At 39.9% G+C, this 26,238-nt stretch overlaps 1 protein-coding gene and 1 long non-coding RNA gene across 3 annotated transcripts in view; one reads left to right on the top strand and one right to left on the bottom strand.

Moving 5' to 3' along the window:
- The first annotated feature begins 10,441 nt into the window (after positions 1-10,441).
- LOC105830721 (protein vein) overlaps positions 10,442-26,238 on the top strand; it is a 359,320-nt gene continuing 343,523 nt past the window's right edge. For both annotated transcript variants that reach the window (XM_028192643.2, XM_028192642.2), the window contains exon 1: positions 10,442-13,362. In XM_028192643.2, coding sequence (XP_028048444.2) covers positions 12,204-13,362 — 1,159 coding nt within the window. In that variant the 5' untranslated portion in view covers positions 10,442-12,203. The remainder of the gene's footprint in view (positions 13,363-26,238) is intronic.
- On the bottom strand, positions 14,607-16,817 carry LOC118645541. Its single transcript, XR_004963250.1, has 2 exons — positions 16,336-16,817; positions 14,607-15,897 (listed from the first exon to the last, which is right to left on the bottom strand). It is a non-coding gene; the product is annotated as an uncharacterized LOC118645541 (long non-coding RNA).

The following is a 26,238-nucleotide window of genomic DNA, read 5'->3' as shown; positions in this document are numbered from 1 at the left end:
AACATTTTTAAGTTGAAATTTAGTGTTAAATTATATGTTAAGGTACAAAGAATAGATGCAGTTATACTTTTAAAAAAGAATTTACAAGAGAAAAGTTTGTTTATACACATAATCTCATATAAGACATAATAATTAATATTTCAAAATTAAATTAATATACATATAATAATTTTAGGATAAATGAAAGCAATGTTTTTAAAGCCAATTATATATTTAGTAATGTTTTTACTAATTTTATTAAGTGAAATGATATATTTTATTACATACTTTAATATATACAAATTATATAAAAATGTTTGTTTTTTAATATTAAAAAATTTAATAAGCATTGATATTAAGCAAAAATTTAAAAAAGTAGCGTTGTCCGTTTTTTGCGATGTTGTTTTTGATTAGACTCAAGCATGTTTGTCGTCTATATCATCGAAAGGAGATCCGCGGTATTTCTACTACGAGACGCTTCCTTTGATACTCTCGTGAGCACGGTCAGATAAGATCTTGGAAAAGTCGAGCATGATTAGAGGGCGACTTTTCGTTTTGTGCGTCAAAATTTCTTATGCAAACACTCATCTCCAAATAACGCTCTTACTCTTCTCTCTTTTTCTCTCTGTATGTGTGTGTTTTTTTTATCCAATTTGTCTCTCTTTTTCTCACAAAAATTGTAAAAGAGGCACATGTCGAATAATCTGATGCAGCTGCCATAAAATACCTTATTGATGGAAATCCAACATGTAATATTTACTACAAGTTGGATTTATATACCGAAAGTAATAGTTGTGATCGTGTTAAACTTTTCATAAATATTAGGGTCATACATCCTAGACTTGACTTTAGCGAATGATTGATAATCAAACGATTGAAAAGTGGAATCAAATGCCAAATGGCCAAAATTTGAAATAGTCATTTAAGAATTTTAATTATACTTTAGTATTGGAAAATTCTAAAGTTTTTTCATTAATTTTTTCAGTGAAGTTAAAAATATTATTGTTATGTCGCAATTTAAATCTTAGCTATAAATAATGTGTAAAATTGTATTCTTAAAGATCAGGCCAGAATATTTTAACCCAAACGTACAGGAATATCAGCGAGGCATTATTACATTATTACATTTTCGAGGTTTCTAATTCTAATCTTTTATTCGAATTCCTAAAGACGATTATTTTTGAATTGCTGCCGCGCTGTTATATACCGCGATCGTTTTACGATGCAATATGCATAGAAGTAGTGCTCAATATTACTTTCACGAGCATTGTCTTAAAATACAAATACTTGTGTCTTATGCGTCATTCTCTTTGACCGATTGACTGGCGCCGCTTATCATAAAGCGTTGTCAATAGGACATTTTCCATATTCCGTTGGAATTATTAATATCATACTTTTCTTGACTTTTTATCAGCAATAATCGCCTGCATATTACTTAAATGGACACTATAGGTTACGACATTATTATAGCACAAGTTTGAACTGTCGATGAATGTCTAGTCCTTTTCTTAAAAGCTTCGAAAATAGATTAAACGATAACAAAAGTATCCGATGCAAACTTTAACTGTTGTTCACATTATTAGAAAGAGCTTAATTGTTTTCATTATCTCATCTTTTAAATAGAATAATGATCAAAGTTATTGTTAGAAAGAGATATAATAGAACACACTTATATAATTTTTAAGCTCTGCGCATAGTAAAGAATTATATTTTATTTTTATTTTTACATTTATTAAATAATAATTAACATTCAAGATGGCTACCTTTAACTTTGATACAAGATTTATGGTGCTTCGGGAACGCATCGACAATAGCTGCACATTTTTCCACGGATAACTTTCCCAGGCAAACAATCAGGCGGTTTCCAGTTCATTAATCCAAGAAAATCTTTTAGTGCAAACATGTGCTTTCAGAATGAACCACACGGAGAAATACACTGATGCACACAATAAGATCCACGTAATATTGTGTAAAGTTCCACAGCGGCACGTGGACCAAACGTTTTCCAGTGATAATTACTAAAGGAGAATAACTTGCAAATTCCTCAGATTTTAATTCCAGGAATTTTTGCGTGTGATTTATTTTGCATATTTAAACGATTTTCATTGTTTGATGAATCAGTTAAAGACCGCACTGAATAATGATTAGATTAAAATAAATATAAAACTTTGTAGCCGAACTTTTGGATCACTATACTTACGCTTATTAAATCATGTGTAAGATTAAATGTATTATAATATTAAAATGTGTAATATTAATCCTTTTTTCTTTATAAAACGAAAATAATTTTACTTGCTTTTTCTTTTATGTATTTTCTCTAGAAATATAAAATATGAAATAGACAATAAAAAAAGCTAAGCTATTTAGATATCTCGTCCCAGGGTGTTTTTCTCGGAGAATATTATGAGATCTTTTCAAAAGTGCAACGTGCAAAACGCGATAAATCAAATAAAGATTGGAGTGCATTTCAAAGTTGTGATATTTTGCTCAGAATATACTACCGATTAATATGTATCAATATTTGTTCAAAGCTAATAAATAACAAATAATTTAATAAGTATTAAATAATAATTAATAAAAATAAATAATGATAAACACGCTGATTGAAAAATAGAAATTATTTGAACGTTTTAAGTGTGTTTGCGACCAGGTCAATTAGTAGCGCACGGTTTAATACTCTCGGTCAAAACAGAACTCTATTATCCAGATAATAATTAACATTCGTGATTGTACAGATCCGAGATTCAACGATTTCGCTAATGATACCGCAAACCAAACATAGTAAAAGCAAACAATGCTTTTCAGTACTCTTACATTTAATCTCACGGGGGTTAAGGGTTAAAGCTGTTTTCGCTGCGTCGGAGTTTCCGAAGGGGCGATCGACGCGAATAATCGACACCATCGGCTTCCACCGGCTGGATTCCGCGCGAGCGGGAGAGTGCGCCAAACCGGGAGTAATTTAACGCGGTTCGACGAATGGCCATTGATTTGCGAGGCATCAAACTTCGCGAAAGTTGGCCGCGCCAGTATCGAGGGCGACCACGCTTTTGTAGCTCGTCCCAGCTCGGTTTGTTCTAAGACTGCAGTTACCGGATTCGATTTAACTTCTCCTTCGAGCAAACGACATAACGGGGAAGGAGAGAAAAGGATAAGGATGGGGAGAATTCGAGCGGGAAAAAAGGATGCCAATAGCAATTTGCCAGTATCGAAAGTGTTTGTCGATAATCTGTTGCTCGGCAGTCGCTGCTAGTTACCGATCATTTCCTATCCTTGTTGAATTTTCTATTTTCTCTCATTCACTTTTTTTTTTTTTTTTAAGAAAACATGTGAAACAAAGTTCTCTAATAATTTTAGGTTGATTTCTTTCTTAGAAATAATTTGAAGTGTGTTACTCTTTTTATATTTTTAATATTATGAATTTTTTACACATTACAGATTTGATTTGAGATTTAGATAAATAAATATAAAACAAAAATAGAATTATAAGATTTGGATTTTTAGACAATTTTATTAGAAAAAAGTCAACGACACATTTGTCAAAGAATTTGTCATTAAGATGGAACTTTATTTTCTTGTCGTGTTTTACGAGAGTATATGATAAAATTTACAGAATGGATTTCTCTCATGTCTAGATCTGCATATGCAATGTTAAGCCATTCTATTCTTAAATTATGTTTTATTCGCTAACAAAGGCAACGAGATAATTGCATTTGACGTCGGATTTTTATTTGATTACGTGTAACCGCGCATATAGTGAAATATTCGATTGCCAATGCGGTTGGTCCCGATAATTATGACGTCGTTATCAATACGATTACGCGATTTTATCGGTCTTCTATCAGCTCTCGTAGAAACGCTTTGTACGCCGAAGTAATTATTTTCCCGACGGTTATTGCTACAATCGTTCGCATTGCAATCGCGAAAATTCTATTGTTGGTTTGTCATTTTTAAAAATATATCGCGATTTTTTTTGTGCATTTTTCTCATATCTTAATACGATGCGTGCATCGTGAAATACAATTTAGCAATGCTCCGATTTGTCCATTCAGACGCATTTTAGTTGCTCATTTGTGTGGACACATTCTTACTAATCCTTTCATTATGAATGAAATTATTCCATTTATTATGAGTGGAATAAAAAAAATTTTTAATTGCACCATAGTGTCTAAAATTATTTTCTAAATATATTTTTCCTTTAAACATCAATACTTGTATTAGTTGACTTAAATTAAATTCTAAAAATTTAAACACAAAATTCAACTTTAGTATTTTTTCAAAAGTTTATAAGACGGAATTGTTGGGCCGTGTATTTCAATTGCCGATCACGATTCGCTTTCCACATATTATTACTACAATATTCTTTTTGTGTTTTTTTCCTCAATGTTCATAGAAAATTCCTCTCTACGGCATGTAAAATTTTCTCCCCTCGTCGAATTTCCTCGTCGAACTTCGCAACCACGGTTTGTTTACCGTGCTCGACATACGAGGCACTCGACGTCGACCTCGTTCCCATACCGTCGTCAACGACGACAATGTATGCAAATCGTATGTTCGCGATTTTGATTTCTCGCGACGATCAATTGATTCTCGAATGAACCTGGCTCGATTATCTCTAACGGTGAATCACGTTGTCGCACATTGCGCTTGTGGCGCTTAATGTCTAGCCATAACTTTCTGGAAATTTCTGTGAGCGATTCACGGCGGATGTTACCGGAGATTGAGAGCGAACCCCGAGGTTGGGAGTAGTTCCGAGTGCGTCTCAATTAATGACGATAACTAAAAGCCTCACGCTAAACGAGAAATTCATCGTGCTCCATGGATTTTCCAATGAGATATGGGGATAGTTGCGCGTTGTAGATTTCGATTAACAATTTTTTAATGCTTATTATCCATTTCTGAAAAAGTTGTAGTAAAATTATCTGTTGATTGATATAATTTGTACATTTTATTTTGTTACTTGAGAGATTACAGCAATAGAAACTCAGTAAAAAGACTTTTGATTTTAAAAACAGTCTTTAACTTTATTAGTTCAAAATTTTCTTTGGAAATATTTCTGTGAATACCGTTGTATTAATATTTAATATTAAATAGTTCAAAAATTAAACGTGAAAATTATATATAACATTGAGAAACCAAAATTCACTGCGATTAAATGAGGAAAAGTTTTGTTATAGAATTACATCCTGAGATCATCTGTACATTGCATTACATGTCAAAGATTATTTTAAGAATGTTATTTTAACAGCGATGCGCCTTTCCTTTCCTTCGTTTCAAGATAAAGAAATGCAGAAATTTAACATTAAAAGTTTTCCATGGTACTAGGCACGTTTATTAAAGAAGTTTACTTAAATGGACATACTTCCTTTCTCTGAAGATTTTTACTTCTACAATACTTTACGTCGTTTCTTCGACTTCAAGGTTTTGTGCTTAGCGAAACGAAGAAAAGTAGGGTTATTGCTGTTTGAAATAATGTCCTCATTTGCAGTCTGAACGATCGAGGAGATACATCGTTCGCCAATAAAAAATCGTAAAAGCTCATCTTTCACTACTCACGTAGTTGGAAATCCTCCCCTTCTCAATGGAGATACTTACGGGATTTCGAGTATGCACTATACCATTTTTATTTGTGTTTCACCCGCGAGGAGAATCTCGAGAGAAGAGAGAGGTATGTTTTACGTATCATCCCATGCATCTTCCCAATACTTTTAAAACAAGTCAACGGGAACGTGTTCTTTCTCGTCTGCCTTTCGTGTTTCACGAAATGTCCTCGAGTAGAATCGAATCTCTGTGCCGAGTTCACGTTTGCCCGATGTATCATTCGTTCGCTGCTGCTGTTAGTGAAAGAACCCCCCATCGTAGTCGCATTTTCACACTGTAAACGAAGGTATATTTCTAAGGGAGCCCACTGATCATTTTACACACAGGATGTTTCGCAAAGTGGTTCTTGGATCTATGAATCTCCTGGGGATTCGATCAAACTTCTATTTTCGCCACAAAATGTGAGATAGAGCGTTATCTTTTTCTATATTTTGTAGAGCTTTAAAAGAGAACAAGCAATTTTGTTTCTCTATCTATTATTGTTTCGACTATTCGGTACTTACAATGCAGAATCAAAATGCGAACACATTAGCTGCATGTGTTGTCGATGGAAGTTTGAATTGTTGTTTCCCTGTTTGACCGCAAATGCTCCTAATTTATTGCTTAAGTTCTAGTAACAAATATCTCTCTAACCGAGTCGTCATTATCTAAAATTTTGTTAAAACTGTACATAATTCAAACTATTTGATACGTTTGATTCTGTTACTTTCGAATTTGATTATTAATTTGATTGATGAGTAGATATGGCTGTTGATTACATATGGCTATTTTAAGAAAATACATTTGAAACTTTTAAAATATGTATATGAAACTTTCGAAAGATGAAATAATGTCTGACAGTCAATACTAATTATCTTGTCTTCGTGAGGATTTCCACAGCTGTTATGAGAATTCTATTTCTGTCAGCTTTTTTGTTTGATATAGACTAAAAAAGGTATTAATTTACAAATTGAGTCATTCGCCATTTCAAAGATTCGAGAAAATACATATAACAATTATCATAAACCGCTACGTAAAAGCCTGCTTCGACCGCAAAGGATTGCTGCTAGACAGATGGTCTGGGCGTATTCGCAAAACGGGACTGGCTTTATCCCGGCAAAACGTTCTTTTTCACTACATTGCAGTAGGAACTTGCCCGATCGAGGAAATTTCTATTGGGCTATTGATTGTAAACGTGCAACTGATACGCACGATAAAGATCTACTTTGCGGATTATCTTCCGGAATGCGCGCCTTGAAATCTCAACTTAAAGTTCGCTCTGCTTATCTTTGCCTGTATCCTTTTCCCATATACTCAAAAGATGTCGCGATGTGAATGAGTGATTATGAAAAGTTAGAGAGTGTTGTTTCCTAATAATATTAATTGAATAAAGCACATGTGAAATGATTTAATAATCTAATTAATGTTTAAGTGTTTAAAATATATAAACTTAAAAGGCTAAAAGTAATGTCTAAAATCCCTCTTTTAAGTAATCTTTTTAAATATTAACTGCAATTTTTAACGAAGCAGTATTTTTATTTAATAATAATTAATTAAAAAATTAAAATTACTTCCACGACGATAGACATTTTATTCACATTAAATTTTCGTTATTCTCTGGAAATTATTTTAAAAAATTTTGCAAGATGTTTTATTTTTGAAATCGAGGGAGATGTTTTTTTGAATATATCACATTTCTAATGTAGCTCTTCTTATACCTGTATATAATATAATGTGGTAATATATAATATATCTTTTTATGCAATATTGAATAAGAATACACATATTAATGATAAAATATCGACGCGGACCAGCATTTAATGCGCTCTTTCAACATTGATCGAGATTGAAAAGCTTCATGGTAGAAACGCAATGTGCTCGTGACAATAGTACAAAAGCCCACGCTAAAGCGGACATAGTGATTACAGAAGGTCGCACGCGGGACAATGGGCCATCCCAAAGTCGATGCATCGACGAATCCAATCGGTAGAATGATCGCGTGTATTCGCGTATAGTTGGCTGCTCTTGGGCTATGTCCGCGAGTAATTCGATATTCGGCAAAGCATCGCCGATCGACCGTAAGCCTCGCTCGCATTGCACCTTGTCGATCGATCGGTCAACGATCGTGAATACCCCGTGTTTCGCGGGACAAAATAGAATTTCGATTACGATTTCGACTGACTCGGGCCCGCGCGTGAACATCAAACGCATTTTAACTACCGTCTACGCAAACATTCCGATTTATAATAATCGGATCGGCACGCGTCAACTCAAAAGTGCGGAAAAATCATGCAAAACATCGTAAACTGCAAAGTGGCAGAAAAAGAGATGTGATCCTATATTATTAATACTTTTTAGACATTTATCAAAAGCCTTGATTTTATGCAATATTTTGTCAATATTTATTAATATTAATAATAATATTTATTGATATTGCCGTTGTTAATGTTGCATAAAAATTAACGTTTTGCAAAAACTTTTTATATAAACGTTGGTATATATAAATTATATAGTATAGAACGATATTATTTACGATAATAATTCGCTCAAATAAACAGTAAAACAGCAAAAAACGCAATATAAGGAAGATATTTAAAACATATTTTGAAACTTTTTTATTATTTTCTGATTTTTTAAAATACTATTTCGGTGATAATGGCGAACTATATCATAAACACACGGTGGTTGCGGTAATATAAATAAATTAACTACATTATATTAAATATGATAAATACAAATAATAAGAAATGTAACGTAATTTTTAACTTATTTATAAAAATACTTTCTACCGTCAATTTTATATAATAATTTATTATTTTTTACATAAAATATTTAATGAAAGACTAAATTAACAATATTAGCAGAGACGAATGGAATGAAAATTTATAAATTTTATTTGTATATTTGCAAATTTTTTATATTGAATAAGATAGAACGAAATTTTTTACTATAATATATCAAAACGTACACAAAAATAGCAATATATTATGTTACACTTAGGAACAATTGGTCAATCGCTCGAAACAATTTGTAATAACAATAACACGAAACTATTTTATTTATATTGTATAACTCTTTTAATATATAATCGGAAAAAAGATATTAATCTTATCGGAGAAAATACAAGAAATTGGCACGATGAAAGATAAATATCAAACATAAATCTAAATCTATCCGACATAAATCATGTGTGCTCTCATTTGTTATCCGGGGCCGTTTGACGTATACATCGGTGATGTCCAATTATATCATATACTGTATTTAATATTTACGCCGAAAAAATATTACGACTTCGCGCGACCTTTTAACAGAATTCTATAATGTTAAACCATCGAGTGTATACGGAGTCGAAACGGTTTAACTGTTCCAGGTATTCCGGTACAAACGGAATAAATCGAAATGTCAATAATCGTGTGCGTTATATGTATGTATGTATGTGAAAAAATGGCACCCGAATCTGCACGTTCTTTCAAAATTGTTTCGCAAAATTATTACTCACGAAATAAGATCGCTACACATCTTAATCCTTATAGTACAACGTAAAATAATAATATTTTATGCGTACAAATGGTTCCGAGAAATATTCATAAAATATGTTTGTAGAATAAGAATTAAGCGCATAACGTAAAATCTCGCTATGTTTCCGCAAAGTAGGTTGTGCAGAATATAATTACATCGATTTCCGATTGAATAAGACTTAAAAGTGCCTCAATTAAAAGAGATTTTTCAGAAATTTAGTGATATATTGTGAGGAAAATCTACTGAAAAATGTAGAAAAACGCAAACGCTCCTTTATCGACTTTAGAACATTTTATTTGTTTACGATGTAAATAACTGCTCTGACGAGTTGCGGGACACGTGTTATCATCGCGCCAGACGGATCGTTAGAATTCGGTGGGTCCGAGAGCTCAATGCTCGCGCGCGGCAAAGTGCAAAAAGAAGACATGCGCCGCCGTGGCGTTAATTACGGCGCGCGGCGCGCTTAAGTGTCGCCATTTAGCCCGGGATTAATCTGTCATGCGGCGAGCGTGAAAAACTATCCGTTTAAGAAGCCGACTCTCATGGAGGACCATTTGAAGAAAGAAAGAGAGAAAGAGAGAAAGAGCGACGGAGAAGAAGCTAGAGCTCCTTTTGGTACGCGCTCCTTATCGCGTCCCTCTCGCGCTCGCACTTATAAAGCCCCTTCGCTCGCGCGTATATTCGACTCGGAAGTGGCGTAAAAGAGAGGGAGTACGAGACGAGAGAGGACAGGAAAGCGGAGAGGAAGACTTTATTTTCGGTAGTCCGATGACGTTCGCCAGCTCGCACGAGCGAAGAGGAGCGGCGTTCCGGCGCAGAGGAAGAGAAGATGAGAACGATGTAAAGGAAGAAGAGAGAGAAGAAGCCGAGAAGAAGAGAAGGAGGAGGAGGAGGAGGAGGAAGAAGTAGAAGAAGAAGAAGAAGAAGAGGGTACCTCCGAACACAATTTAAAAGATGACGAACAGCCGTACACACAAGCGTACGCGGAGTACGACCGCACGCGAGAGATAAAGAGCGCCGCGGCGCCGTCTCTCTCGCGGAGGAGACGGCGTACAGGCGGGAGTTGCAGAAGGGAGCGAGAAGGAGACAGAGAGGATGGCGAGGGACCTCGCGGGAAAGATAGAAAGACGAAAGGAGGAAAAGAGAGAAGGAGAGCGAGAGGTGAGCCGGAGAGAGAAGGACCGGGAGGATCACGCGTGCGGTTCCTTCGGTTGTTAGGTCGTTGTTATACAGGTTCTTAAAGGTCCCGTCATCGCTCCGTCCACCGTCGTCGTCGTCGTCGCTCCGTCTCACTCGCGCGCGGCCGCGGTGCGCGCGCAAGCCTCGACCGGCGTCCGCCAGGCGCCGCTGGCGCTGTGGCCGGCCTCAGCCTGCGCGAGCGGGCCGCTCAGTCTAATTTGAACCGTCGCGCGCGCCCGACGCGGGGCCACCGACGTTCTCTCTCCCTTCCTCCAGTCTCTCGCGACACGCGTGACACGCGAGGCGCCTCGTGGGTGTGTGTGCGTGTGTATGCCGCGTGCGACGACACACGCGACGACCACCCGATCACCCGTCGTTGACGACGATCGTCCCGCACGGAGACCGCGCGCGCGGTCCGTCTCCGCGCGAGAGGAAGCGGTTTTTCGCGCGAGAGAGAGGAGATAGGAAGAAAAAGAAGAGGAAAAAAATTAAGGGAGAGAGAGAGGGAGAGAAAAAGTTGCGGAATCGGAGCGCGGAGAAAGCGTGATAACGCGCTCGCCGGGAGTGTGGGCGACAACGTCTCTCAAACGTCTCTCTGATTCTTCCTCCCGCCTTTTTCATTATCGGCGAGGGTGGCCCGTGTCGAAAAAACGAAGTACGCGCGCAAGAGAACCGCGGGCTGAAAAGTGTTAGTGCGCGAGCGGCCGTGCAGTCGAGAGAGGAGCGCTCGTCTTTCGTGGGTATATTTAAATAGTGTCTCGGCTGGTCAGAGAGGAAGCCGACACTTTCCTCTTCATCATCGTCGTCGTCGTTGCCGTCACTATCGTCTTCGTATTCCTGTTCTCGTCTCCGTTACACAGAGAATCCTTGACGACCGTGTCTCTCTCTCTCTCTCTCCCTTTTCCTCCCCATCTTTCCCTCTCTCTCTCTCTTTTTCTCTCTTTCTCTCTTTACCGCTTCGCGGAGTTCTACGCGATATCACTGTGTTCCGGACAGTGCGCGAGGGGTTGGTGAGACGATCGCGGACGATTTCGTACGACTCAATGTCGCTGACGGGTCGCAAGGAAACGGCGTTCCCGACAGTATTCGCGGGTGTTCCCTGCTGCGAGGTCGATCGGTACATCCGCCTACCTATGAACGCGAACGAGCACGTGGACTAGAGAGGACTGCTCGTCGCTCGGCTGATTTATCGACTCTATCGGGAATCGGGGCCCGTTGAAGGATTCGCGGACTCCGTTGTGGAAGGACTCGCAGTAAATAATAGTCGATGAGGCCCCTCGGCGGTTCATCAAGTCGAAAACGACAGAATGCCGAGCGCGAATCATAATGATCACGACGACTTATGAGAGATCAATGCTGGTTGTCGCGTCCGCGATCGTCGCAGCCGCCGGTCGGAATCATCTGCGATAATACGACGATACCGTTCCAGGGAGAAAAAAGCAAAAGACGTGAGGACAAGGAGAGAGAAAGAGAGAGAAAGAGAGAGAAGCGGTTGCATGGTGCGGCTCGCCGTGGCTGCTCCCGCCGGCTCTGAGGATGAGGGAAATGGTATCGCGTAGGATGAAAAGGAATATGGAAGAAACCTCGGAAACGTTCCACTATTGGTGGTACAACACTTCGTGAGGAGTCTGAAGATCCGGAAGAGGGAGGCCGACTACGACAGATTTAGCCATTTGGCGAGCGGGAGAGACGAAACCGTGAACCGGGTCACCGTAGGTGACTAATCGCGAGGGGGGGAGGAATAAACGAAGAGGATTGAGAGACAGGACTAACATAGGAATCATCAGCAAAACACTAGTGACAGCAAAAGGGGTACGGCTCCCCGAGCACGAGGAGGTGGAGGAGGAGGAGGAGGAGGAGGAGGAGGGGGCGAAGAGCTCGTGCCTCTGTGCGAATCGGGGTGACCGAGGTGTCGACCTCACCCCCGATCACACCGCCAACCAGGTTGGATGATGTGGGCGCCTCTGCTTTTGGCCGGGTTCTTAAGCGGCTGGTGGGGCGCACTGGCGCTCGCTGCGGCACCCCCCGCCATTCCCCTTGGAAAAACGTCCGTTGGGGTTACATCATCGAGGCATTATTATCGTCCGTTGTCGAAAAACGGGGTGGTGGACGAGGAGGCCAAAATCAGAGTTCACGAAGTCACGGGGCACCAGTCACGAGAAATCCCGTGGTACTCGGAACAGTTATTCGAGTCCGAGGTTCGTCCTGCTGATCGCGACTTCGACGTCGAGATCAAATCACCAGTTGATTTGAGCCTAGTGAATCTCGGAGAACACTCCTTCGGAGATGGAGAACGATCTTCGAGGAACGACGGGATGCGACAGATCTCGTACTCTTTCGCAACACGTGGAGCAACGTCGCCCGAGGTGGCACTTGGAATTCGGCGTGATGTATCAGCGCCGAGTCCCGAGCAAGCGGAAGCGGAGGAGGATATCCTCGAGACGAAGACGCGCGTTCACGCCTTTCACCCGGAGATAAACGAGTCCGGTCTGACTCGCGCACCCCGTCACTCCTCGACGCAGGCACCCCTTGTCTACTCATTAACGGCAGAGTCGTCGATGCAGCGACCGCGGGTCACCAGATCGGCGAAGCAACGACCAAAGAACCGCATCAAGGCGGATTCGCCGCGCGAGCAGCGACGCCGTTGCCGGAACAAGGACAGAGGCTGCCGCGGTCAGAATTGGTGTCCCGATGTCGACGTGGGCAATCGGGCTTACCTGGCGCCCACCGTGTTCGAGGGCAAGGCTCGCAGCATGTCCTCGCGGAGGAAGCCCGGCCTGAACTACGCGGTGACCTTCGAGGTGAAGCAGGTATACAAGAGCCAGCCGGGCTTTCAGCCGTTGCAGAAGAACGACAGCGTGCGGCTGCACTTCCGCGACAAATTGGTGCCCGGTAAGTCGACCGTGTGCAACGGCCACGAGCAGCAGCAGCAGCAGCAACAACGCGATAATCCGAGTGGTGTGGTGCGAGCCAATATTAAAAGGGGCAAAGTGTATCTAGTGTTTGTGAATCGCGTGGGACCCAGGAACTTCACGATCCTCGGCGAGCCGGTGATCCGAAATAAGAAGAACGAACAGGTCGTCCAAGCTGTCGTTCGACCGGATTACGGTGAGTTCCAAAAATTGTACGATCTACAGTTCTTAGTCAATCGGACGCGTGCCGGTGGAAATAAAAGACTCGACATAAAAATGAAAGAGAGAATTATTTTGTTTCAAACTACTGAAATGAATGTTTTGAATGAATGTAGAAAGGAATGGTTTTATTTACATTCTTCAAATGACTAAGTATTATTTAGAGAGAAATAAATTTCTCCGAGCTTTTTTTTATTGTGGCACTTATTACGCTTTTTATCTCACGTCTTCGTTTTCAAGTTTTTATTTAATACAACATTAATTTATCTCGGGCTGCATAAACATTTTCTTTAAAAGATGTAAACTAATCTAATAATTCTCTTGTAAGAATCGCTATTATATACGTATATATACTGATTTCTCTTTTTGAAAAACGTAATTTTTCAAAGAAATTCTTACAATGTCGGTGCTAAAGCATTCTTCTATGAAACAGTAATTAGTCTTGATTAAAAAGCTGCCGCGTTATAAATTTCTTCTTATTCGTAATCTAGAATTTTTAATATTACGGTTTTGCGTTTATTAAACAGTATTTGTGGTTTATCAATAAATAAAATAAAATTATTTTGCAAAAATCATGTTTTGCAGTGACAATTATTATAACTTCTTAATTTAGTTTCTAAGTTTGTAGATTGTCCTAAAAGAAGCAATGATAAAATTGTTAAAAGAACAAAGTTACTTGAGGCATTATACACTCGTGAACATAAACTGACGAATGTATGCATCTCAAAGTTTATGCAAAACTTTTTATCGCATTACAGTACGATCTTGTTAAAAATTTTAAACATTTCTCTTTAATGTTCGACGACTTGCGTACTTCGGTTGTAATAATTGTAATAAAAACGTGTTCTTGAATGTAATGAGAGAGAAAAGTCAATTTCGTTAAACCCGATTAATTTCGAAATCAACTTAGCGGAGTTATAATTAAAGGCTTTTAGCAGCCTAGGTATTTTGGTTTCGAGGCACACATCGCAAGAAGGAATTATTAACTCGATACGGCTAGTATCGATCCGTAAAATACGCCAATAAATCCGCTGCATATTTGAGCACGCGAAAGAATTTAACATACCTAAGGGCATCCGCGCGCGCGCGCGCTCGAATAAACAGGAGCACACCACGTGATATCTCACTTGTTCCGGATAATTGTTCATCGCAGACCGGCCGCTTCGATCGATTTGCGATGACTCGGGGGTACGATCGAGCTCGATACACTCTGCTTGATAGTTTTTTTTTTTTAGCGCTGAAACGTTGTCGTCGTCGTCGTCGATGCAGAATTCTCGATCAGTTTTGGGATATAGCACGCGGCAATATTGTTAATATGGAAAGGGATGCTTCAACAGGCGCGTGTACATATTTCCCTTTTGCAGACAGCCCGGCAATATGGCAGCTAACTTATGTAAACGCACGTGAATATTTTAATTCGCGCCTGATATAGCACGGGTATGCAGGCACATTTTACGTTTAAATTCGCAGCACTAACTTTTATTAATTTACGGAACATGTTTTTAACCGTTAGTTAAAGTATAAACTGCTACCAAAAAAAAAAAAAAATTGTATGGAAATTTAGTGGAATTTACTTTCAAATGCAATTTTCATTGAGCCACATTATAAATTCGTTGTAATCCCCGCAGTATTGCTTTGATACATTTTAATTCCTTTTGTACGATATATGCGCGTGTTTTGAATCAATTTATTCTCATATTCGACACACTGGAATCATCGAACATTTACGGCAAACAAGATTGAGATATTGAAGTCATAGAATTTATAACGTACGCAATTTCGAATATCTTCAATTGCTTCGATGAACTGACATATTTCATCGTATGATATTTAATGATACCATGAGAAATCGTTTTACAAAATTCATATCTAATCTCGGAAAAATTGTAATATTGCCACAAAGGAATCTCCTCTTTGGAATGGCGAGGGGTCGCTCTAAATGTCGCAACGAACATCTCTCCTCGCGCTTCCGCGAATTTCAAGGACGGCGTAATCGCCAACCGAGCGTCCGAACGTTTGGATTATCTTGCTGCTGCGACTACGACGCCTACTACGTGGAGGAGCAAGCGCTCTCGGGGACGCGATCGTCGGAACGGCTGCCGCGCGTCGCGCCGCTTATATTTAACCCGCCACGTAAGTCGCGAATCCGCGCCCGTCGCGTCGCGCCTCGTACCGAATTTCCGCGCGTCTAGCGTTTTCCCTCGTACTACCCGCGCGTAATCATCGCGAATCATCGCGCCGGTTCTTAACGGGCGGTGAATTTTTGAAGGTGATCCAATTTACTGCCGGCGTCGCCGTCGGTTCAATGCGCTTCCACCTCTCCGCGCGATCTGTCGGCGTCGCCGAGATCACTGTCCTTTCCCATCTTAGTGACTGCATGGACCGCATGGCCGGATGATTCCACGCCGCTTGACTCGCATGACGACCTTCCGCGGTCGATTTATCGCGCCGAACGTGACGAACGATGGAACAGGGTTATATTTCCTCTCCGGGAGCCACGCTCCTGAGATCCCTGCAAATGGCATCGGGTTCGATAGGGAATTTCATGTATTATATATATATTTCGGTTTCTCGCTTACATTTACCCGAAGCCAATTGTATTAGAATTCTTATATAAAAATAATTTAGATAGGAAGAAATAATGAGTTTTTTAGAACGTGACTTTTGATTAATTGTAGATCGTCAAAATTATAATGTTGGAATACGTTTTCATTCTGTGCTCTGTCAAACACGATTCCAAGATTCGCATTTGACAAATTTCTCAATCTGAATAAACACACTTTACATTTCCGCGACTGAAGGATCGAGATGAAAAAGCAGATTACTTCGCACAAAGTTTCCTTTCTAACATTAAACGTTGGAAAATTTTCAACGTCTCTCCCTTGTGTAGCGGCGTAGAAATTGCCGGCACAATTGAGACACGAGTAAGGAACGATCCGATTTGATTTACCTTAAACGCTCGGCGCGGAAAAGTAGAAAGCCGCTGGCGATACGACAAATTCCACGCGGGCATTCGAGGATGACGGGATCGGTGTCGCAGGCTTGCAAATTTTCTTCTTATCTTGAACTTCGTGTCGTGATGGAACGTAAGCGGTAATCGTGAGCGCGCGCGTCGGTTCCACCTGTCCTTAACAAGTGGCGCGTAATCGCGACGACGACAGACAGGTCGGAACGAACGAGCGAGAGAGAGCGAGGCGCACGCGCGCTCGATCTCCAACGTTAACGGAATAAGAGGCATTAATGAAACGTGATAGTTGGCTACTGCTACTCTATATACGAGACATTTGTGCCGACCTCCTCGACAATTTGACAATGCTTTTTCCTTCTGTTGGATGATTCCAATTGAACTGAATATTAGATATGGATAGAAATTATTTTAGTTACTTCAAACAGTGCCAGTCATATAATTAATATAGTACCATAATTCCATTTTCATTACTTTTTGTTTTAATTAATTCTTATTTTATTTGTGTGTTTTATCGAATAATTATTAATCTGTTTCTAATTATTTATTTCTAAGGAATCACACAATAAAAAGTTTTTTTGTGCAATTTAGAGCCAGAACCTTATTCTATAATCTTCAATAAATTTTGTTAAAGAAAATTTTATTGGAAACTTATAAAAAAGATTTTTAGTTTTGATGAATTGATATATTATATATACAACTATATTATTCTCGTTGACAATTATATTTTTTACATGCTAAGTATTTTTTAACAAAAGTAATTTTTTATTTTTAACTTTTTAATTTTTATAACAATAAAAATAAATAAATATACATATTTATTGGTAAAGATAGAAAGATGATAAACTATTTCTTTTAAGAGATCAGCACACTCGACAGTCGAATCACTGTTATAACTAATTTTTTGGAACAGATGATGAATTATTTGTGTAATTGATACGAAGAGTTGCATAAAGATAATCGATACACGATCGTAAACATCATAGAAAATGTACATCATAGGAAATAATAAAGCATTTTATGTTTATTGCAGAATTCGATTTGGTTAATACTTATCCTAAAATTTTATTAAAAAGTCGGGGGATAAAAGCTAGAAAAATATAAGCTGATAAACAATTATACTTTCAAAAGTCTTTGATTATTACGCGAGAGTATGTAAACCATTAAACCAGCAATTTGTGCTCTAATTAAATAACTGTGTAATACCGGAGTACGCGCAATAATGCGTGGTTAAATTGCTAACATCATTCCTGGTAATTCTCGATGATTTATATGGTATATTTGCATTCAAATTATTTCAACTAATCTTTAATTTAAATAATTCTATTATTAAATCCTTATTGAACATGTTTTGGACGTAGTGAAAAAAAATTCTTTTTTTTTTATAAAACCGTAGAATTTTGGAAGTTTTAAAATACCCAATGTTATTTTAGTTTTATTTAAATGGAAATTACAGCATGCGCTTGCTGCCATGTCATTGCAAGTAATACCAGTAATTAGTACAGATAGCTCAGTTTTATTTTATTTTGTTGCAATTTGCCTCTCGATACAGGTTAACGTTTATTTATGGACAGTCACGCAATCGACCTAATACGACTAAATATGCAATGCGGATGCGATACAGATGGTTTTACAATCGTAATAGACGTTACTACTTTCGCATTCCACATCTCGCTTTGTTTTAGTATAAAGTAATATCACAACGAATGAAAATAAGTTTTACGATGCGAATTATATATGGAATATCGAAGGAAAGATAATATATAAGCGGAGATCGATTAATACGGAGTTCAGACGGTAAACGAAATTTATTTCACTCATGCAAAACCTCGAAACAGTCGTGCGCGTTGAAATTTGTATTTCATTTCAAAACTATTTCAACTTCCTCTTTCGAATCTTTCAGTTGAATCGCAATTGCGAGTGTACGTTGCGAATTAATTTTTGTTTGGGGATTTATTTGTATAATTAATTAGTGCGGTACGGTTAGTTCCCAGGAGAAACAGAACCGCGTAAACACAGGATCCAAGACTCTCAGGTGTATGCCGAGAGGCGAGGTACGTGACAGTCGGGGATGGTCTTGTGAGACGGCGGCGTCTCGTGATTATCGCGATGTATCGATTTTCACAAACGCCATTTTAATCAGTCCAACGTAGTTGGAACAACGCCTCAGGACCGATCGCTTACCCAAGTTTCGGGCGAAGATAAGCGAATTCTGGCGAGAAAACGAGCACGGGGCCCTTTGACGTGCTCGGAAACTACCAGCTGGTATTATATCCACCGTCGTGTCGTTAACGTTTCCGTCGTACGTCTTCGTCGCCTTCGTCGTCCCTTCCCTCTTCCTCCCATCGCTCGCCTCTCCTCGTCCGCGGGAGTTCATAACTGTTGCGCTCGTTTGCTTAACGCCTACCTGCACTCCGCGCCGGTATTACATCCATCTCGACGGCGGATCGAAAGTTTTCGCGACTTATCCCATTATCGTACGCCGAAGATGTTGCGATCGTGACAGAATACAAGAGGGAAGCCGGCGAAAAGCAGACACAGGGCTGGCTCGTGTTTAGGGGATTGTCGTGTTTGAGGGAACCTCGGAACTCCGCAGAGGGACAAACCCTAAATTTCCCTTCGTACTGATTAAGTGATTACACCGAAAGTTAATATAATAATAATAATAATAATAAGCGCATATAATGAGAAGAAGGAAGTTGGGGTTATAAATTTCCTTGAAAACGCACAAGTTACATTCTATCGAGGATCGCATGCGAGTTTCGGTCGGCCCTGCAGTACACGATCCACGTACTTTCCCGCTTCGTGTACTTCGTTAAGTAGATTTATCACGTGCAAGTGCGACGGAGGGTAATCGGATCTTCGACTACTCCCCCAATCTTAATAAACTTAACAATCTCACCGAATTGTCGTGATGAAATAATTAGCCTGGCCTTTTTTTCTCCCCCCAGGATATCCACACCCTCGCCGATGGTGAGCGACGCCTCGTAATTGTGCAACGCGCTAATTAGCCGGCGCACTAATTACGAGCGAATCCCGACGAAGCGATAGACCGTGTTGACGTGGAGGGATTTTTTTTTCAAGACAGGACTAATTAGTAAAACGTTCATAGTAACGATCGTCAGTATCGATCGGCGCGTATCTGAAATGCGATTCGGAAATTTTTAAGTAGCGATCAAGAAGTACCAATGTACATTATATAACAAAGCGTAATTAATACGTGCGTTAATTAAAATTTCGTCATTTATATTAGTAATATAAACATTGTTGCATCATGAAATTATCAAAATAATCCTTGCGAAAATTTTAAATAATTTTTATAATACGTTTATCTGTGTGCTTTACAAATTAATATAATAATATAAATAATTTTTTCTTAAATCTGAATACTTGAAGAATTTATCACATAGAATACAAGTAAACATTTTACCCTTTATTCCTCCTGGAAATACAATTTTTACTAAAGGTGAAAATAATATGTATGTAAAGCAATATATTTTCAAGCAATTCGGTGACGGTTCGTTGATCCGTGATCTGTAACAGCAGGTCCGCGAGTTCCTTTCTCAGTTGACGGTGATTAAGCCGGGGAGGGAGAAGGTTGGAAACGTCAATTATGAGACCTTAATCGGAAACTCGTTCTCACATTCTGTTAGTTTATACCAGAGCGGCGTAAAGCAAACCAGAGAGAGAGAGAGAGAGAGAGAGAGAGAGAGAGAGGGACAGAGATGTAGAGAGAATTGAAGGAGAGCGTCAAGAGTATCGCGATATCTTATCACATATTATTGCGTCTCTCTTTTCTCCATTCCAGCTCCTTTCCGCGATCCTTTTATCTTTATACTCTTCCATCCATTTCTCGGTGCACTATCGGACGATCTATATCTTCTTCGGCAGTCGTGCGAGCACTTTCCGTAATTCTTCAAGCCGCGAGTTACCCGTGTATGTACGTACCGCGTGTGTCAAGCGCGTCTGATATACTTGTACAGGAACGCGATCTTGATTAGTTATCCCACGCTATCCATTACGGTAATGTACGGGGTTGCGATAAGACGGCATTCTTACGTACGTGACTCGCAGGAGAGTTCGCATGGTCATTTTCGCGGTTTCGCTTTTTCATAAGATTCTGAATAACAATCTTTTAAAGTGCTTAAGCAGACCCGTGCGATCGATCGCGAACGAATTACGACGTCTATATAGAAGATTGCAGGGTAAATCTAGCAGTCGGTACAGTTTATATTACAACAAAATTATATTTCTGGTAGTTTCGTCCTTTTGTGGGTGGTTATCCACGTATATCGCTGTTCGTGCTCTTTGCGCGTTTTCTTTTGTAGAGCCGTGAGAGCGCTTCCCGTGCCATTTTGTCGAGTAGCAAAATATAAAGTTGCCATAAGGGATTCCCGAGTTAGGCAGGAGCATACGTAAATAAATTAGCATGCGCATTATGTTGCGAATTAAGCATATCACTTGGACGCAAACTTAGTCTCGCGGAGCTCAACGGCACAATTCTGTTAATGCATGCCATATAATCTGTCTGAAAACGAGTGCGCTTGATATGCACTGTGTGCTTCTTGAAACGTAACTGATCAATTATCATAGAGCCTTGCGCAAACGTTATTTCACGATCTACAAAGGTAATATGGAACATCTCGAATATTCGAGATAATCTCTACTTTACCAGTTTACGTGATATTTTATTGAGGGAAATACCATTGGGAAAATAAAACACTTTGGCACTTTATCTACGGTGATTTTGCAGTATTTTTGCTAAAAAAGAATCCTTTCAAAATAAAAGCTTTTTTATCACAAATATCAACGTACACAATAATTCTAAACTCACCGTATTGCTTTTGCAATTGTAAAGCTGCAACGATGAAATTAAATATCGTCCGTATATTTACACGTTGTATATTTGAAGTTCTCGGTGACTTCATTTTTCATCGCTTTTGCACTGCAAGCTTGCTGGAACCGTGCAAACCCAGCGATCCCTCACAGGAGGACTGTCGCCTTTGCGTGTCCTCGTGACGTGTGAAATGAAACGCGCGTGCCGAGCAGGCAATCAGGCTGATATACCGAGTTTCCGGAAACAAATTACCTGCGTGTACGTCATTTCCTACATTCTTCGTGACCGCCCTCCTCGCACTTTCGACCGGTCGAACGTCTACGTTCGCGCTCTGCCGTCCGCAAACGCGCCAGTTCGTGAAACATACCGTCGACCAATTTGAATTAAACTTTCCGTGCAAATTCCACCCTCCGAGTGTCGCGGCGAGAACTCTTGCACAAAATTTTGCCAGCGGTGCCACGCAAAATTTTCAAGCGACTGTTCACAGCTGAACTTTTGAGATCGCGAATAACGATGATGCGTGTGGGAACGTTTCCTTTTACGGCGCCCGTGCGGTGCCGGAGACTTTCGAAACTTGCTGCAGCGCGACCGAAATTGAAACTTTTCTGGTAAGTTCGCACACGTACAATTCACATTTAATGTATAACACGATATTTTAAAGACATAATAAAACCCTTTTCTGTATCTATAGCGGTATAATTTAATTAAATGTTTAATGATATTGATTTTTATTTATTTATCGTACATCTCTCATTCTCTCGTGTCTTTTAGATTTATCGTGTACCTCTTTTAAGCACTAAGAAAAAAATGTGTAATATTTACGACTATAATTGCATAGTGAAATAAAATAGTTAGGAATATTTTATAGTAATTATTCCTATAATACGGTAATAAAATTTCTATTTTAGTGATGGCAATCATAAGCTGCATAAATCAATATTATTATGAGAATTTGAATATATTTTAAACAAGCTATAATTTATATTGTCGAATAACTATAAAAATATGGCTGGGTCTAAAACCATAAAGTATAGTGACATTATAGTTACTGCTACTACTTTTTTTTCTCGGTGAATGAAACGAGCGCGCGACGTTGATGAATAAAGATTCCTTCCGCCGATCATCTCATTAATGCTTCAACGCATTCTATCGCCGTGATCGTTCGCGGTCGCGTCGCGTTTAACTCCGTTAATAGGCTACTCGATACGGCGTCACGCGAACGCGTTGGTACGTCGTAAAATCTCACGGAACACGTGTCGTTCTGACCTCCCTCCCTCCTCTCCCCCCCCGCCACCTTCGCTCTCCTCGTCGAACCTCAATCGATTCGCGATCGCTTGATGCGATCGCCGATGATTCGCGGCGCGCAGATTCTACGGCCCCGGCGGCGAATTACTATCGATATTAATTGATGCCAATTATCGTTGTGTGTTCGACACGCGGCCACGTATGTAGGACGTCGCATCGTACGGCGCGAGCGGGCCGTACGATGCGATGCAACGGTGCACCGCGGTGCAACGACGACGCAACGGTGCTTCGGGTAAATAGTGCTGAGAGGGTCACTCGATAATGGCGTGTATCTCGTCATCGCCGCCGTGACACTTTCGGCCGATCCAGAAAGGATCGCACCCGGGCACTCGCATCCGGGCTTGATCCGCGCCGGCTGGCCTTCGAGAATCTGACACGCCGTCCATCTCTAACGCGCGCCAGTGCCATATTCCCGCGTATATTTCTGACAGACGATACCGGGCCGATCCGATATCGGAAAAATATCCGTGCGCATGACAGACTCGTGACGGTTACGAGCGCGGAATAAGTAGCTTTTATTTAAGATGACCCGTATCGTCGCGATATTTTATAAATCGTGTCGCGTGCGTCGCAGACAAATGCATCGTTTCCGGTGAAGCAAATCTGGATTTCTTCAAATAACCGCTGTAAGGCCAAGAATATATCGGGACACTTGACGCGTGTAAGTTATGGTCGGTAAATAATTTACGAATTGTCTCGAGTGTTTTTCTGTTATTCGAGATCTAAAAAGCTTTTCGTTAAGCTCTGACTACGTTATAAAAAAATTATATAAAATTGCATAGTTTTTATAATGAAAAAAATGTATAAGTTTTCACTAATATAGATACATTTGCAAAATTAAATAAAAATTTTACATATTCCATTATAAATTATATAATTTTTACACATATTTATGTGTAATTTCACATTCCTTTACAGTGTATTGCATTTTTATTTAGGGATATTCTAAATTTTACAATCGCGCGAGAGAGTTGAACGTAATGGCGAGGGGGTACATATATTCGACGACTTGACGTTAACGGGAATAGTAGATCTCGGGAGTCCAAACGGACACCAGATTGGGTCGCATCATGCGAGCCAGACAGCGGGATGAGGTGTACTCGACTGTGCCATTCTGGGTCCGTGCAGAGACGGGGAGCGGGGAGAAAATCGACACGTACGTATCCAGAGCACGTACGGCCCTGTGTCCATATCTAGAGAGTAAGAGACAGAAGAGAGAGAGAGAGAGAGAAAGACGTGGAGGAAAGGAAAGGAGGGGGTCAGAGGAAGGGAGAGAACCCACAGGTACACGCTCCATATACTCTTTCTGGACGCTCGCACGCAGTCCGGCACGCATACGCCGGTGGGCCCGCAGGTGAAGGCGCGCGAGGTGGGACGGCCGGACACCGTCGCGTTTCCCTCTCTCTGGTGGGAGACCACACGTGTGGGGTGTGTATACACCGTGCCGGCGCGCGGGGCGACCGGGTAGACTGCTGGGCGGTCGCCGATCCAACGCCGAGCACAAACACGCCGAGAGATCTACCGAGAATCGTTCGAATCGCTTGAGAGTCGTGCGGATCGGTGAGCGATCGATCGATCGATCGACCGGCCGATCGATCGATCAATCGAACGGCGGCAGGCGCACGCGGGATCTTATCGTGCATCAGCAACGGCGGAAGTGGAGTGACTACGGATACGAGAAAGATTGATATAAGATGAAATTATTATGTATGGTGAAGGACTGGAATTTCATAATTAGAAGCGTTATTATTAACGGATATGAATTCTTAATGGAAGCCTTGAGATTCTGCGAATTTTACTTTAAGAAAATGTGAAATGTACATTAAATGAAGGAAATGTATATTAAATGAAAAGTAATTCAATGCGTAATGGTTATAATACAATCTTGTTAATACATTTGTGATTAAAAATTTATCTTAAAGAAGTAAGATTTATTTTGTTTTTTAAAGATGCACACATAAAAAAATAAGATTAAATGAATTGAAATACAAATACGCAGGACTACATACTATGAATATAATATAGTATTATATATATATTATAAAGATATATACATTGATATGGAACAATTTAAAAGAGCGTTTATACTGATAGATACGAAAAAATTTTAAATATGAGTGTAGAAATAAATCACTTTTTATTAACATGAAACATAGCGATTTATGTATTTTCGCTGGCAAACATTTTTCGAGAAAAATAGATCTGATCGCGTTTCAGTTATCAGGTGTACAGTTTAAGTGCATAATGCTGTTTAAAAACGATTTGTGGATTGGGGGTTGTAATCAACAATACGGTATACACATTGCTGATTATAATAGTCATTTCGTCGCCGTTATTGTTCGTTGTCATTATCTCCTGCGTATCATACAATTATGAAATTGATTAATCAATGATTTAAATCTTTGATCTTTATTGCTAAAATGTTATTACGCGGAAATCGATCTCGAGATTTGCTTGATTTATGGATTCACGTACCCGTGCAATCGGAGACGCTTTATCGCATGATTCGACGCGAGAATTTATATTAAATTAATGCGATATATGAGCCAATTCCAGCGCATAACTGTCCCGCACACGCTTTCGCCATATAAATTTATTTACAATCCGAAAGTATTAAACAACAGCTAGGTAAACTCTTTGATGAATTTTTGGATTAATCTTCTCTTTCACGTGTGCGCATGCAAAAATCTTATTATAACTATAATTAGTAAAATATTCTATACGAAAAATGGGAAAACAGATGAATGATAACTTCTTGGTATACTTTGATAAAAATTTAATAGAAATTTTATCAGGGGGCTCTTTCAAAGGTTAAGAATGATACGAAATGGTTGATTATATTGGAATGCAGAAGTCCACTAATATTTAACAGTATTTTATAATTAATTTTATAATTAATATATAACAGTATTTTTATAACATAAGGCAAAAAAAATATCACGCGACTCGTGAACACAGAGGGAAAGTAACTTATTTATTATTCGTAAGATGAAATAACCCAATGAACACGTCAGGCGCTAAATAATTTATACAGTATCGTGTTTGCTTCATTTCCATCAGTGAGATTCAAAGAAATAATGATTGTGCAAGTGTTGCCGGTTGTTTAAATCCACACCTTTAATTCCCGTATCATCAATATTAGCAGTTGGATCTCAGAGGAGATTAATAATTAATTGGCATATTAATTTGATTCCGGCGTGCGTGAGAGGAGAAGAAAAAAAGAACGGGAGAAAGAAAAAGGGAGAAAGGGGGAGAAACGCCGCGGCACACGAACGGCGAAACGAGCCGTGTTCGGCCCCGGGATCGCGATCGGCGGATTAAATCGGACCCGCGCAAGCAAGGCAGATTAATTGCTCGGCGTATTGGCCCGGTATACTCCGGCGATCGTGGCGTAGACTGCTGGGCGGCCGGCAGCCGCCGATCTCCTAACGTGTCCGACCGTTCTCGGAGAACGCGATTATTTTTAGCGATCTGACCGACCGTGCGATCACAGTGAACGGCGGCAGTGGTGGCGGCACGATTGCACAGCGAAACCGTGATCCCTGTGCCCGCACCCGCCTGCTCGGTGGAAGTCTGTCTCCCTCTCTTTCTCACTCTTTCCTCCTTTGGCGGGCCGTAATGAAGTGCGAGAAGTATCGCACGACGTGATCGTGCAGCGCACGCCCTTTATTTTGCCTCGCAGACAATTCTAACGATTTCATTCCCGCCACGATACTTTCGAGAGCCGACACAGACAGATCGCGCGA

The sequence above is a fragment of the Monomorium pharaonis genome, chromosome 5 (genome assembly GCF_013373865.1).
Source record: "Monomorium pharaonis isolate MP-MQ-018 chromosome 5, ASM1337386v2, whole genome shotgun sequence".
Classification (NCBI taxonomy): domain Eukaryota; kingdom Metazoa; phylum Arthropoda; class Insecta; order Hymenoptera; family Formicidae; genus Monomorium; species Monomorium pharaonis.
Note: the sequence above shows the minus strand (reverse complement) of the source record. Positions and strands in the feature narration are given on the sequence as shown.